This window comes from Arvicanthis niloticus, chromosome 10 (genome assembly GCF_011762505.2).
Source record: "Arvicanthis niloticus isolate mArvNil1 chromosome 10, mArvNil1.pat.X, whole genome shotgun sequence".
Lineage (NCBI taxonomy): Eukaryota > Metazoa > Chordata > Mammalia > Rodentia > Muridae > Arvicanthis > Arvicanthis niloticus.
This window is the reverse complement of record NC_047667.1, coordinates 39,182,088-39,195,121: the sequence shown is the minus strand read 5'-3', so window position 1 is coordinate 39,195,121 and position 13,034 is coordinate 39,182,088. Positions and strand designations below refer to the sequence as shown.

The following is a 13,034-nucleotide window of genomic DNA, read 5'->3' as shown; positions in this document are numbered from 1 at the left end:
TGTTTCTTGCCAGCTAGCTTTTCTTTTCTCTCCTGCTCGCCTCTGCTCACAGCTTTAGTTGAGGGTACAGTTATGACACCAACCCTTGTGTGTCTTTCTAAGGTTCATCCTCAAGGTTCTCCATCCAACTGTGTCCAGCTTTATTTCCAATGGAATTATTGTTACTGAACGGGCTAGCAAACAAGAAAAACAAATGTTCATGTATCCATTCAGCAGACGCTGAGTGACTACGTCTGCTGTCTGCTGTTATGGTTTGGATATGAACCCTCTCCCTAAGGCTCATGTTTTGAAAGCCTGGCTTCCAGTTGGTAGGTCCAGTCATTGAGAGGTGACTGGTTATCAGGACCCTGAGCTCATCAGTGGATTACCTCTTGATGGATTCTAATTTTATGGTATTAATGGTGGGAGGAAGTCATCACAAGGAGTGTGTCTTTGAGAGGTACCTTGTCCCTGGTCCCTTCCTGCCTGTCTGCTTTCTGGACACTATGAAATGAGTGGCTCTCTCTGTCATAAATTTCAGTTGCCACAATGCTCTGTCTCACCCCAAGACCAAAAGCAATGAATTTAGCTGACCTTGTCCTAAAGGTTCCAGGACTGTGGACCAAAATAAATCTTTCTCCTTTAAGTTCTTTCTTTCAGATATTTGTCATAGCAGCAAAAGTCTTCTCACATCTGTGTATAAACAGATAGGCTACCGCAGGTAGTAAAAAGGGACTTATGTTTTATTGGATGGAGGCATTTAACCCAGGCCTGAAGAAGAGACAGATGTATCAAGAGTGATGGCTGTCTACCAGGACAAAGAAAAAAGGAGGGTGATGGTGTTATCTTGTTGTCTTCCTTACCTTTCTTCATAGCCTGGGGTGTTGGGCTGGAGTACTGTGTCTAGCTTCTACAATACCTTACTCACAGTCTCCAGAGGTCATGGCACCATCAGGTGGTTCTGAAGCAGCATAGTGGGTGGGTCCTTATTTGCATAAGAGCAGGCAGTACCTTTCAGCACTTCTGCTGACCACATATAAATGATACTCAAGAGAAACATTGCCGCTGGGCGGTGGTGGCACACGCCTTTAATCCCAGCACTTGGGAGGCAGAGGGGCAGGTGGATTTCTGAGTTCGAGGCCAGCCTGGTCTACAGAGTGAATTCCAGGACAGCCAGGGCTACACAGAGAAACCCTGTCTCAAAAAAAAACCAGAGAGAGAGAGAGAGAGAGAGAGAGAGAGAGAGAGAGAGAGAGAAACATTGCCACATAATTATTTCAAGTCACTCTAGCCTGGTGACTGTAAAACACCAACCTAGGTGGCTAGAGCAGATCTTACATATTAAATAATGCCTCTGCATAAGGACGAGAGCTGATGAGCAGCTTAGAGGGAGGAAGCGGGCTTTGATTATAATGTCAATTTATATGCTGTTATTGGCTCACAAAATTCCTAAATATTAGTTCTGATATATGGCAGGATAGGTGTGCGTCTTCTGTGTGACTGGCTGTCAAGAGTTACGCTTTGGAGAAGGCGTGCTCTCAAACTTATCCCTGGTCTCTCCTCCTTGTTACTCAGAGTTCACTGACTCTTTGTGTTCTGGGCCTTGACTTATTTGAGCCTGGAAGGGCAGTTACAGTTTCTAAGCAGTGACCTAAGGACATCACCAGCGTCCAGGACTCTGTCCTTACAGATGTGCCTTTCATCCAGGCCTTGGCCACATCTTTGTATATTAGGACATAGAAAAGAGCTTTGGAAAGGAGAGGACTCTTCTTTCCCTCTCCTCTTTAATTTGTATGAATTGGCTTTTTAAGTAAAGAATATAGGTTGAAAGAGATGTCCATTTGGGGCCACTCTTTCACCGTGGATGACAATTCATATCATCTTAGAATCTCCAGTTCTTTAATGACCTCCGGCTTATCCTCACCTCCCATAGTTGTTGTCAGAATGAACTGATACAAATTAAATAAACAATAATAGCATAATGGCTGACATTTACTGAGATAATACCACTGGGTCCTGTGTTTGGATTTCATCTGTATCTAAATCAATTAGAGCCTATGGGTTAATGTGATGCCCAACAAGGGAACTGCTGCCATCAATACTAGCTATTATTTTGTTCTTGTTACTGCCTTTCTGGTTTTAAGAAACCTTCAATAAGGCAGAATCAGTGTCTCTGGCTTTCCTTTGTTGAATTTTCTTGGGAACATCAGTTAAATATGCATGCTCTCGAGTTAGAAGCAAATGAAGAATTGTCTAGGAGTTTCTCATTGGTAGCATGGAATGAGAGAGCGAGCAGGGAAGGGGAAAGGGAGACCATGCATTAGGCACAAAGACCCAGCATACATGCCTTCTTTTGGCGCCCACAGTATGACATGTGACAGTGCTGTGTATGAGCTTTCATGTTAGTAACATACCAACAAGTTCATGCAAAGGGGCATGAGCTCTCCAACATGGCCATTAAATCATACCATGAAACTTTGAATTTTATCAAAAGCTGTTCCTTCAGCTGTCACATTGAAGTTCCTTTTACGTTATGGTTTATGTTTGTTTGGAAAAGTGGATGCCAGACTGTCTTCAAGTCTCCGAGGAACAAGCACTCATTTGTTTTGAACACAGACTTTGTGGGGGAGATGCAGCGTAAAACAGTGACGTGTTTTTGTGTAGTTCCTTTGGATGTTTTAAATCTTTCCCAGCAGGTTATAGTTTCTTGTTTGTTGGATTTTCCTAAAAGAAAAAAAAATCTAATTTAGTCATGACTCTTGGTGGGACCTCAGAAACAGCCCTCGCTGGGGAGAGATTGGCACTGTTAGAAGGTCTCTTGTAAGACAGGCTGACCTTGAAGTTGAGATACAGTTAAGAATAATGTTGAACATCTGACCCTCCTGCCTCCCCAAGTGCTAAGATTACGGGAATGAGCCAGCACACTGGCATAAGCAGCTTCCCGTCAGTTACTTTGAAAGGATAGCACAGTGAGTGGCAAAGTGTACCATACTGGTGGCTCATCGGTGAAGTGTCAAAGTGCGTCTTACTGCACATCCTCAAGGGGAGGGTAATACACCTGAAAACGTGAGACTCATTGAAAATACTGGTGATACTAAGTGATTGAAAACATTGATGTCAGAGCATCAGTTTAAATTATGTCATGAAATTTGAATATAGAAAATAATATTGCAAATTTTGCTTTTTCATGTCATGTCACTGTATATATGTGCAGACACATCTGAATTAATAAACTACATTGAAATCTAGAGGTTTCCATCATACCAAAGAATGGCATAGTTAGGCTTGGTAAGACATGCTTTAGAAAAACAAACAACCTTATCTTCAGGTCCCCATAGTTGATTGATGATCATAAGCCTGCACTTGAATTTTGTTTTATTTCTACTTTTTACTCGAATAGAGGAAGATTCTTGCTGAGTTCTAAAGGTAAGGAATGAGGTAGTCAGCAAACGGACCCTCTGAAAACTAATTTTTTCTATGTCATGGGCAGTAGGAGGCACAGCCTGATGCATCTGTTGCCCAGGGACCTCTCTCAGAAGCAGCTGTATGGGAGAATTAAGCTGCATAGGAGAATTTTAAGACAAGGCAGTATGAAGCAAAGGGGATTTATGTTGCTGTTTCTTCTTAAGATAAGACTGCTGGCAAGATAGCTTAGTAGGTAGTGTGCTTGCCATGGAAGTGTGAAAACCAAAATTTGGAACTCCACATAAGCATACATGGTGGTTTCCTTATAATTCCAGCACTTGGAGGGTAGAGAAGAGGGCTCCCTGGACAAGCTGGGTAGCTAGTCTAGCCATAGTGATGAGCTAGGGCTCAAATGAGAGACTGTGCCTTAATAATAAAGTAGAAAAAGATTAAAGAACATCCCAAGTCAACCTTGGACTTCTAGCAAAAATAGTTTCTATCGCAAACGCACACACATGCCTGTACATATGTGTATGTACAAGTGTGTGCACATGCACACAGAAGAAGAAAGAAAGAAAATAATATACATTGACACTTGAGCACCAGCACTGAGAGAGAGGTGTCACCTGAGCAAAGGATAGAAGTGGTTTTGCGTAGACAGTGACATCCCGGGGAGGGATGGGCAGGGTTGTGGATAGCTTGTTTACGTTTACATTCTAGTGGAGGAAAACATTCATGGGCTTTAGGAAACAGTCCGGGAATAGTCAAGATTCCCAAGAATAGAGGAATTCTTATTTAAGGTTTCTAACCATGTCGTGAATCAGATTCGTGATGGGAGCAGGCAGCCTAGCAAGGCTAATGATATGAAGATGTCTTTATGGCACGGGGCTAAGCCATCATCAAGGTCAGTCACATTGGTTGCGGCTGTAATATACCCCTGGATCTCATTAGCCGTCTAACACTATTCATTTCAGCTGGCCTATTAGTTTCCCCTGCTTATCTGGCCTCCCTCAGTTGGACCTTGAGGGCATACGGAAAGGAGAGACCGGTGTGATCAGATGTTCAGAAGCCTTTGCACAGGGGTCAGTTAAGTAAGCCTCGGCTCGGTTTTCAAGGATGAAGTCCTAATTGGGAAGTCTAACACTGATCCTCAGTTAGGTGGGATGTGAGAGCACCAGACGTGCTAGACTCCTCCTCCCCGATGGGCCACGCTTCACAGACCCACCACTGTCCATCCATCCTCTGTAAATGCCCACCTGGGTTTCCTATGGAGATGTGCACCAAATTTGGGGACAACTGTAGAAAAAGATAATACGGGAGCTTTGCTGGAAAGCTTCTAGAAGACTGGGCAACTAAACTAATGAAGAAGCAAGGCTAAGCATACCTTTTAAGCATGTCAGGATGACTGTCTGTGTGCTTCTCTAAAAGACGAGAGAGGGAATGAGGTGTGCTTGCTCTGTAAGGCCTAAGCACTGTTCATGGTCGTCATGAGGAGCTGTTTCAGCAGCATCTGTACCTACAACCAGTCTTCACCTAAAGCCTGGCATGAGGACTTACATAATGGATCCCTGCCAGCTTTGATTATTGAGCTCAGGACTGTTTAGGAATCTAGTGACAAACGTCATCCGCTCTGTGAGATAATTACAGCCCAGCAGATCTGACGTTTATATGAACTAGAAAGCCAGAACAGAAGGGTGCTATTAAAACAGGGCTTTCTTGTTGGCTCAGACTTCCATCGGGGAAAATGTGGGAAGAGGGAACTAAATTGAAAAGTAGCTAAATCTCTAGAAGAACTAGAGAATGGTGCCTCATAAATGTTGGCATTTTTATGTTTATGTAGCTGTTAAAATTAATGTAAGAGTTACTGGGAGAGAAGGAAAAGAAAAAGAGACATCTTTGTTCGCCAGTTCTAAACTCAGACTTCTCGTATGTGAAAGCATACACTCACTGTATGGGCTGCCTTGCATGGATTATCATTTAATAGTATATTTTACACAAGCACACACATGCATCTTAATAGAAAAGATTTGTAATACAGAGAGATCATAGGCCAAAAAGCAAATGTGGTGGTGGCCATTGTGTCTCTTCCCAGCAGAGTCCTCTGTCCTGCTAGGACACCACCACCACAGAAGTGGCCAGCTGGCTCCTTCTCTGGTCAATCTCAATGTTTTCCTGCTGTTCTTGTAACTGGGACCACAAGAGAGATTTGCCTTATTAGCCATGGAGTTGGAAGGGCTGCACAGGGAGCTGGCAGGGTCAGGGAATAAATTAAACCACAATGATAAGCAAAGACAAACAGACTTTACTACCTGCATGAAGCCAGGTGCAATCAGATCCATTCCCCGTAGGTAATCCCATATATTGCTTACTGGCTTGAAGGAAATCAAATGGACTTTCTGGCACTTGTATCTGAAGGAGTCCTAACTGATGTGGAGCGTCCTGTAAGCACACCGTCCTCTCAGCATCTCTGGGCTCCACCCCCTCCCTCTACTCTTCCATCCATGCCCACACTCCATAGTCTTCTCACTACACAAACTAGCGTCCTTTCTACAACGAGACTCACCCTGTACAGTCCGTCAAAAAAAACCACACCAGGATTCCTGCAGCAGGCTCCTCAGGAGACAACCTGCCTCTGCTTCTCCTACCCTACTGAGATGCTTCTAGAACTCAGACCTAGTCATGTGACTGCCCTGCTTAAAACTCTTCAGGAGTCTCCATTATGTCTAAACAATAAAATCCAGGATCTTTCGTTTCTCTTCCAAGCCTGGAGGTCTATGGCAGAACCTCAATTCGTGTTTCCTTCTATGTGGAGCCTCGGCCTAAGTGCCCTGCATTAGTTAAGTCTCGGGTACAGGAAGTAAAGTTTCTTTCTGTTAGTCTCCTGACATCAGAGGCTGTGTGTTACACAGCATAAGCAACCTTCCCCTAGCTGATAAAAACGTCATGGACAGAAAGTGAGCATAGTTCCAAAATAGATGACTCCCTGCATGCTTACGCCTTGAAAAACCCAGAGAAGAATCAGCTTTTAAAAATATCCTTAACTTATAATTGTCAGTAGGATTTGGTAACACTGTAGCTTGTTTCTTTTAATTACCAACATAGTGACTTAATGACTTTGTTCTAAATTTGTTGATATACAATTAAATCTGTTCCGAGCTATTTCCTGTGGCTGTTTGAGTTACAAGATTGTTTTAAATGTTTCCCGTCTGCCTTAAAAAGCAACTGCATGAGAAGCATTGGGATGCCTTAAAACCGCTCTGCCCCTCCCCCCCCTTCACATTTGTTTGCTGTAAGATGAGGTGCGAGTCAGGGTTTTCATTTATGGGGAAAGAATTGCAAAAAAAAAAAAAAAAAAAAAAAGCTGAGACTGCACATGTTCACTTCACATGTTCACCTCATCACCTCTAAATGACTTTAACAAAATAGCAACAAGTCTAGAAAGCTCTGTTCCTAAGTAATGACAGTGCACGTTTGGGGCTTTGTGTTATTGTTCTGTTGCTGGTTAGACCACGCTTAAGAGCTGCAGCTGACGGAGTGGACATGTCAGTATGCCAACTTGCAGTAATTCTGGGGAAGTGAATGTGGTTCAGCTCATCCCAAGCCTGCAGAAGACAAGCTATTCTAAAAAGAGATAGTTCTTTTCCATCATAATATTATGTGAGAGTTCAAATATTTAAGGTCACAGGAGGCGGTTTTTACAGGTGATTGCATCCTATCAAATATACCCTTCTGAGATGAAATGATTATTTTGTATCTGAGTATATTCCTATTTTTCAAATGTGCTTATGTGCCCCAAATTTTCTTGATTATGGGACTTGCCAGAGTGGGTTTTTTTTCCTAGTTTCCATGGGTTTTCTGAAATGAAGTGATTCAGATATGGAGGTAGACAGACAGACAGACACACAGACAGACAGACAGGAGTTTGAGAGAGACAAACCCTTTAAGCTTTCTTGTCAGGTGTCTTTGTGTCCTTTCTCTCCACAGGGAGCTGTAGTAGTTCGAGGAACTATTACTTCGCTCCAGACCCCACAGTCTGACCATTGGGATTTCTAAGGTAGAGAGAACGCCCTGCAGCTGGGCATTCGAAACCATGAGGTTTCATCTCTATACTTTAAGCCCAACTAGAAAAGAGGCCGTCACAGCTACCACTGTCAGTCCAGGCAAGATAAAAGAGACAAAGAGGTAATGGAGAAAAAATGTCCCATCCTTCTGCATTAAAGCCCTTAGCAGGTTAATTTCTGTGAGCATCCTGAGAAGATGCTGCCTCCTTCGGCACGGAGGAGGTGAGGTGAGAGAGAATGTTAGGAAAGTCATTGACCCTTCTGGGTATTCTCTCCTTCCCTCCACCCCTCTAGGAGTTGCCAGCGGGGTGGAGAAGCTCTTGGCAGCTGCCTTAATACAGTTGCTTTGCCTGTCTTCAGCAGCGGAGAGAGGAATGATAAGTTTACTCTGACGTGACAGTATGCTCTGTTCCTAAAGAAAGAAATTATTCCGGGCAAAGGAAAACTTCGTTATTTAAATAAGCTTGTCACTACCTGACAGTAGTTTGCAAGCATTTTTTTGGAAAATGGATGCTTCTTCCAGTTGGTGGAGCCACTGAGCGTGGTTAAGGGGTGGATGGCTGTTCTTACGGGTCTCTGTGGTATTGCTGAGGTATCCGTGCAGAGCCTCGGGTACTGTGAAGGGCAAATGGGGGGAATCCAAAGTGTGACGGCATCTTTACTCTGAAATGAAGTGCTCAGATTTTTAAAGAATCACCAAGGTCTGCTTTTTCAGCTGCAGACTCCTTGGCCTGTGCAGCCTCTATTCAGGGTGTTCTGCTTGGGCCTGCAGTCTGTGTTCGTGCAAGCATCCCAGAAGGTTGGGGTGCCAGTGTGGACAGAGGAAGACCCGTAGCTTCTGCCCCATCCCCGTTGTCACCAGCTGAGGTAGGAAGGTACTTAGTTTTTAAAGGCAAGATAACATTGAACCCCCTTTTTTTTCCTAAGGGAAAGAATCTCTTGGTTTTCTCTTCCTCTTCCCAGTTTCATTCCTAGTGCAGGTGTCTCATGGCTCTCAGCACACTGTTGGGTTAAACGCCTCCAGCAGCGAACACGGATCTCCAGCCCTCCCAACAACCTCTTCAGCCATTTTTGTTTCCTGTCCCATCCCCTCTAAAGCAAGGCAAAGCACTTCACATCCCCTGACAGACAAACCCTGATGTACAAGTTAATTATGTTTCTAAACAAATATAAAACCGGCTTTTTTGATAAATGCAGACAACCAGGAAATATATCTCTTCGTGGCAAGGCACAGAGTATCCTGGGAGATTACATAGGAAAAAATAAGAACAAAGTCTTAAAAGTAAAAATTTAATAGTAAGGTTTCCAGTGAGACATCACTGCACGGCTGCTTGAATAGGAGTAATTCAGAAACTGGCAGATGTTAAAGGGGGGATGTGGAGAACCTGGACCCATCATGCATTGCAGATGGGAATGCAAATCATGCAACTCCTTTATAAAATAGTGTGTTGATGTGCTCAATAGGGAAACAATCCCACTTCCAGGAATCTCCCCAAGAGAAATTAAAACATATTGGTATATACACAAGAATGCATTGTTCTTTTTAAAGCCACAGACTGAAAACAATCTAAATTGTCCACTAAGTGACAGCTAGGTGAGCGAAATACGGTATATTCATACACTGGGATGTTACCTTTAAATTAAATGAAATTCTGATGTATGTTGCGTGTGAGTAAATCTTAAAAATACGCTGAGTGAAAAATGCTGAAACCAGAAACTATCCAGTGTGTGATGTCGTTTATATGAATATAGAAAATGTAGGCTTATAGAGACAGTGATGATTCTTGGGATCTGCAGATGAAAATGAGGATTATGTATAAATGACTCTGGAGATATTTTTGGAATAATGGAGACATTAAAACTCAACTATGATAATCTATACACTGAACAACAGTTAGACTGTAGAAGTTTTACAAAATGGGAATTTACCACATGAGGCTGTTAATTTTATTTACATAAAGTGTACACCATGATCAGATATTCAATAAGCTTTTTCTGTGAGAGAGAAAGGAACTAGAGTGGTCTGCACCGCCCTTGGGCTCCCCAGACGAGGGCACCCTCCTCAGGAACACACAGATGAGGCTACCTGACCTTGGATTTCTACCTTCCCAACTGAGCTAATTAAGCCCCTTTTCTTTTTGTAACAAATCGCCGAGCTTCCAGTATTTCATCGTAGCAACAGAAAGCAATAACAGTAGTGTGCATTGGCCACCCCATCGTGACTCACAGTAGACAGCTAATTTCCATTTTCACTTAAGAATGCGCTCAATGAAGCAATATAAATTTAATTTTATTAAATCCTGTGCTTGGAGGCATATCTTTTTGACAGCCTGGCAGTGCAGTAAGAGATCTGCATAAAACATTTCCTTTGCCTACCCAAGGACGGTGTTCTCATGAAGAAGAGCGCTTCCGCAGTTGATGGAGGTGTTAGCTGAGTTAGCACCCCTTTCTTCTAGTGGAATGGCATAGCTCCTTTAAAGACGAGATGCCTGGCAGGCAAACCCCGATGCTCAAACCTTGGAATTTGGCATGTCATTTTCTCAAAAATGATTGAAGAGAGATTCCCACTTCAAGGAAAATAATTGACAGGAGTCTGTTTTTGGTTTTGCTGGTGATAAAATTCAGACCTTAACCAAAAGCTGTAATGTTGAAAAGCTTTGTATCCACTATTATGAACGTGACATTCAAGAGATTTCTGATGCTATGGGTAGAGATTTCAACAAATGCATTTTTCAAAATAATGTGAACAAAGTGTCAGAATTTGAAGACTGTAGCTAGAAGTGGTGATTCTAAACATTTGAGAACTTGTGGCTTAGTGACCAACTGTGTGAACTCTGGTGTCAGGCTGCCTGTGTTTAAACTCCAGTCTCACCACTCATTACTTACGTAACTCAGATAAGCTCTTCATCTCTCAATGCCTCGGTTTGCTAATCTATAAAATGGGAATGTAATGACTAGGAATAGCGGTATACACTGTAATCTCATGCTAAAGGTGAGGAAGGAGGCAATGATGTCTCAAGAGTGAAAAAAAGGAAGAATAATAAAATGGCTTGTAACTCGGAAAAGTGTAGGTGTGAAAGTGAGGTAGTGGATGTAAATACTTATGAACAATAAATAAATCAGTATATATAAATTCCTTAGAATACTGTCTTACTCAAAATAAGGCCTCTATAACTTACTATAGTTACTACTGCTCTTGATAATTATAATTTATAAAATAAAGACATAAATGCATAGTAGAAAGTTTTGCCATTGAGCCTCTGTCATTTGGGGGTTGTTCATAACATAACAATTATATATTATATTTAACATATATTGAATATAACAGATATAAGTATATATATATAATAGTTTTTTTGTTTGTTTTGGGGGGTTTTTTGGTCTTTTTTTTTTTTTTTTTTTTTTTTTTTTTTGGTTTTTTTGAGACAGGGTTTCTCTGTGTAGCCCTGGCTGTCTTGGAACTCACTCTGTGGCCCACCTGCCTTTTCCTCCCAAGTGCTGGGATTAAAGGTGTGTGCCACCACTGCCCGGCGTATAATAGGTTTTTAAGGGGGGAATTGTCGGGCAGTTTAGTAAGTGAAATATAAATAGGTTACAGTTGTGTGACTTGCCTCTGTGGTGTTGAAAACGATGACGTATCATTTGAGTTCTAGGAACTTAGGAGATTGTATGACGAGTGGGAAGTGGCAGATCATACGTGCGCACTTATCAGTGTTGAAGAAAACATACAGCTTCAAGGAGAAAGTATCCAACTTGGAAGAAACCTGTGTTTTCCACCCTGCCGGGAGGCTTCCTCTCAGTTGTTCTCTAAAACTTACAGACAGGCAGGTCGTTTGCTGGGACCGTTTGTTCTTCTTTCCTGTGCTGAGCATTCTGTATGATGCTTGAGGCCCTCTGCAGGCAGCATAGCCCCAGTGGTAGCAGTGGACCTGGGCTCTGGGCTGCTGGAGCTGCTGTGTTAGTTTGCTCATTCTTCTACCTGCCTTGCTCAAGACCCAATAACTATGGGTTTCCCTGTGTACCCCAGCAAAGGAAACAGCGTAAAGCCCTTACTTGTCTTGAAATTTATTCTGTTTATCATTAAGGGTGAGACCAACACAACACGCACGAGAAGGCAGCTTTGGGAGTTAGGTCTCTCCTTGCACAGTCCTTCTGGGGATGGAACTCAAGAAATCACGCTAGTGTTCACTTTGAGTCACTGAACCATCGTACCAGTGTTAGTGTGTTCTTCTTAAGTGTTCATAAATACATTCTTTTACTATAAAGAAGGTAAGGTGACCTGTAAGAAAATGGTAATTGTTTTCTTTTCCCAGAACAGGAAATTACCCTATTTTTAGAGTGCTAATATTACCCAGGCCCATTTGTGTTTGATGGTAAGTAACAATCAGTATAAAGGTTGCTGGAATTTCACTGACTGAAGTGGCATCTCTCTTCAGAAAAAACGGGGACACAAAAGAATCCATTTGGGGTCTGTGGGTTTCATGTCATCCAGGTTACTCCACGTGAATCCGGTGAGCTGGTCCACTGTGGTATTTAGCTCCTAAATTAAATAGTGGTCTCTTCAATTTTGGCCACAATGCAAGTTTCTTCAGGATGAGCAGCCTCCCGTTAATGAAGTTTAGCATGTTCTCTCCACTTTAAGGGTATGGTTTTCAAGCGACATGTTCAGCAGTTTGCGTAAGTATGTCTCTGAAGCACAGGATGGATGTCTTTTTGAGACAATATACTTACTGCTACACCTGCACTTTAATATTGAATATTTCTTTCCCATGCGGCTGCTCTGCTGGAAGTACATAATCTTGTCAAGCTAAAAGCCAAAGACTTATTGATCCAGTAGAATCCAGTTCCAAAATTTACTGTAAGTGAAGCTGTTATTAGACGTCTGTAGTCCTGCCCTTGTCCCAGCTAGTGTCTTATTCACACTTTTGTCTTAGTGTCTTACACTGCACAGTTCACCTGGACAGGTAGACAATGCCTGTGATTATCCTGGTCCCCTCTTCCTGACACTGGAACCTTTTGTCCATTCTCTCCCTATTAGAAAGCAGTAATTAAATGCTACCTGCATGCTGTTTTCTAAACAGCGCGGTTGCCTGTTACAAAGACAACTCCTCTTTTCATTACAGTACTTCCTGTTCAGATGTCTGGCAGGTTCCACCTATATTGGGTAACACCTTTGCAAGGACCTCTGGCTTTGTGAGCTATACAGCTTCGGGAGAGGGGCTCTAGTAGATCAGAGAGTTGGTGACAGGAAATGCCTGCTATCGTGTGACTGCAGATTCTCATCTCGTCTCTTACACTTGTGCTTGGGTTTCAGGAAAAAAGTGCCAGCTCGAACACCAGGCTTAAAACCAATAAAGAAATCCCTGGATTAGTCCATCAACCCAGAGCAAAGTAAGTTCTCCTTTCTGTTTCTCTCCTATTGTCTTACTGTCTTTAAAACTCCGCTTTTGCCTCCCAGGTAATCAACGTTTATTATAAACCTTTAGTAATTGAGACAGTAAAAGAAAAACAAACAAACAACAACAACAAAAACCATAGGCTCAGAGCATTCTCAGTGCATATCAAAGCTGACAGTTTCAGGTCAGTTAG

General features: G+C 42.5%; 1 protein-coding gene across 3 annotated transcripts in view; it reads left to right on the top strand.

The window, feature by feature from the left end:
• Window positions 1-13,034, top strand: part of C10H1orf21 (chromosome 10 C1orf21 homolog) — a 208,590-nt gene that overhangs the window by 158,881 nt on the left and 36,675 nt on the right. For all 3 annotated transcript variants that reach the window (XM_034512847.2, XM_076941336.1, XM_076941335.1), the window contains exon 4: window positions 12,760-12,836. In XM_034512847.2, coding sequence (XP_034368738.1) covers window positions 12,760-12,836 — 77 coding nt within the window. The remainder of the gene's footprint in view (window positions 1-12,759; window positions 12,837-13,034) is intronic.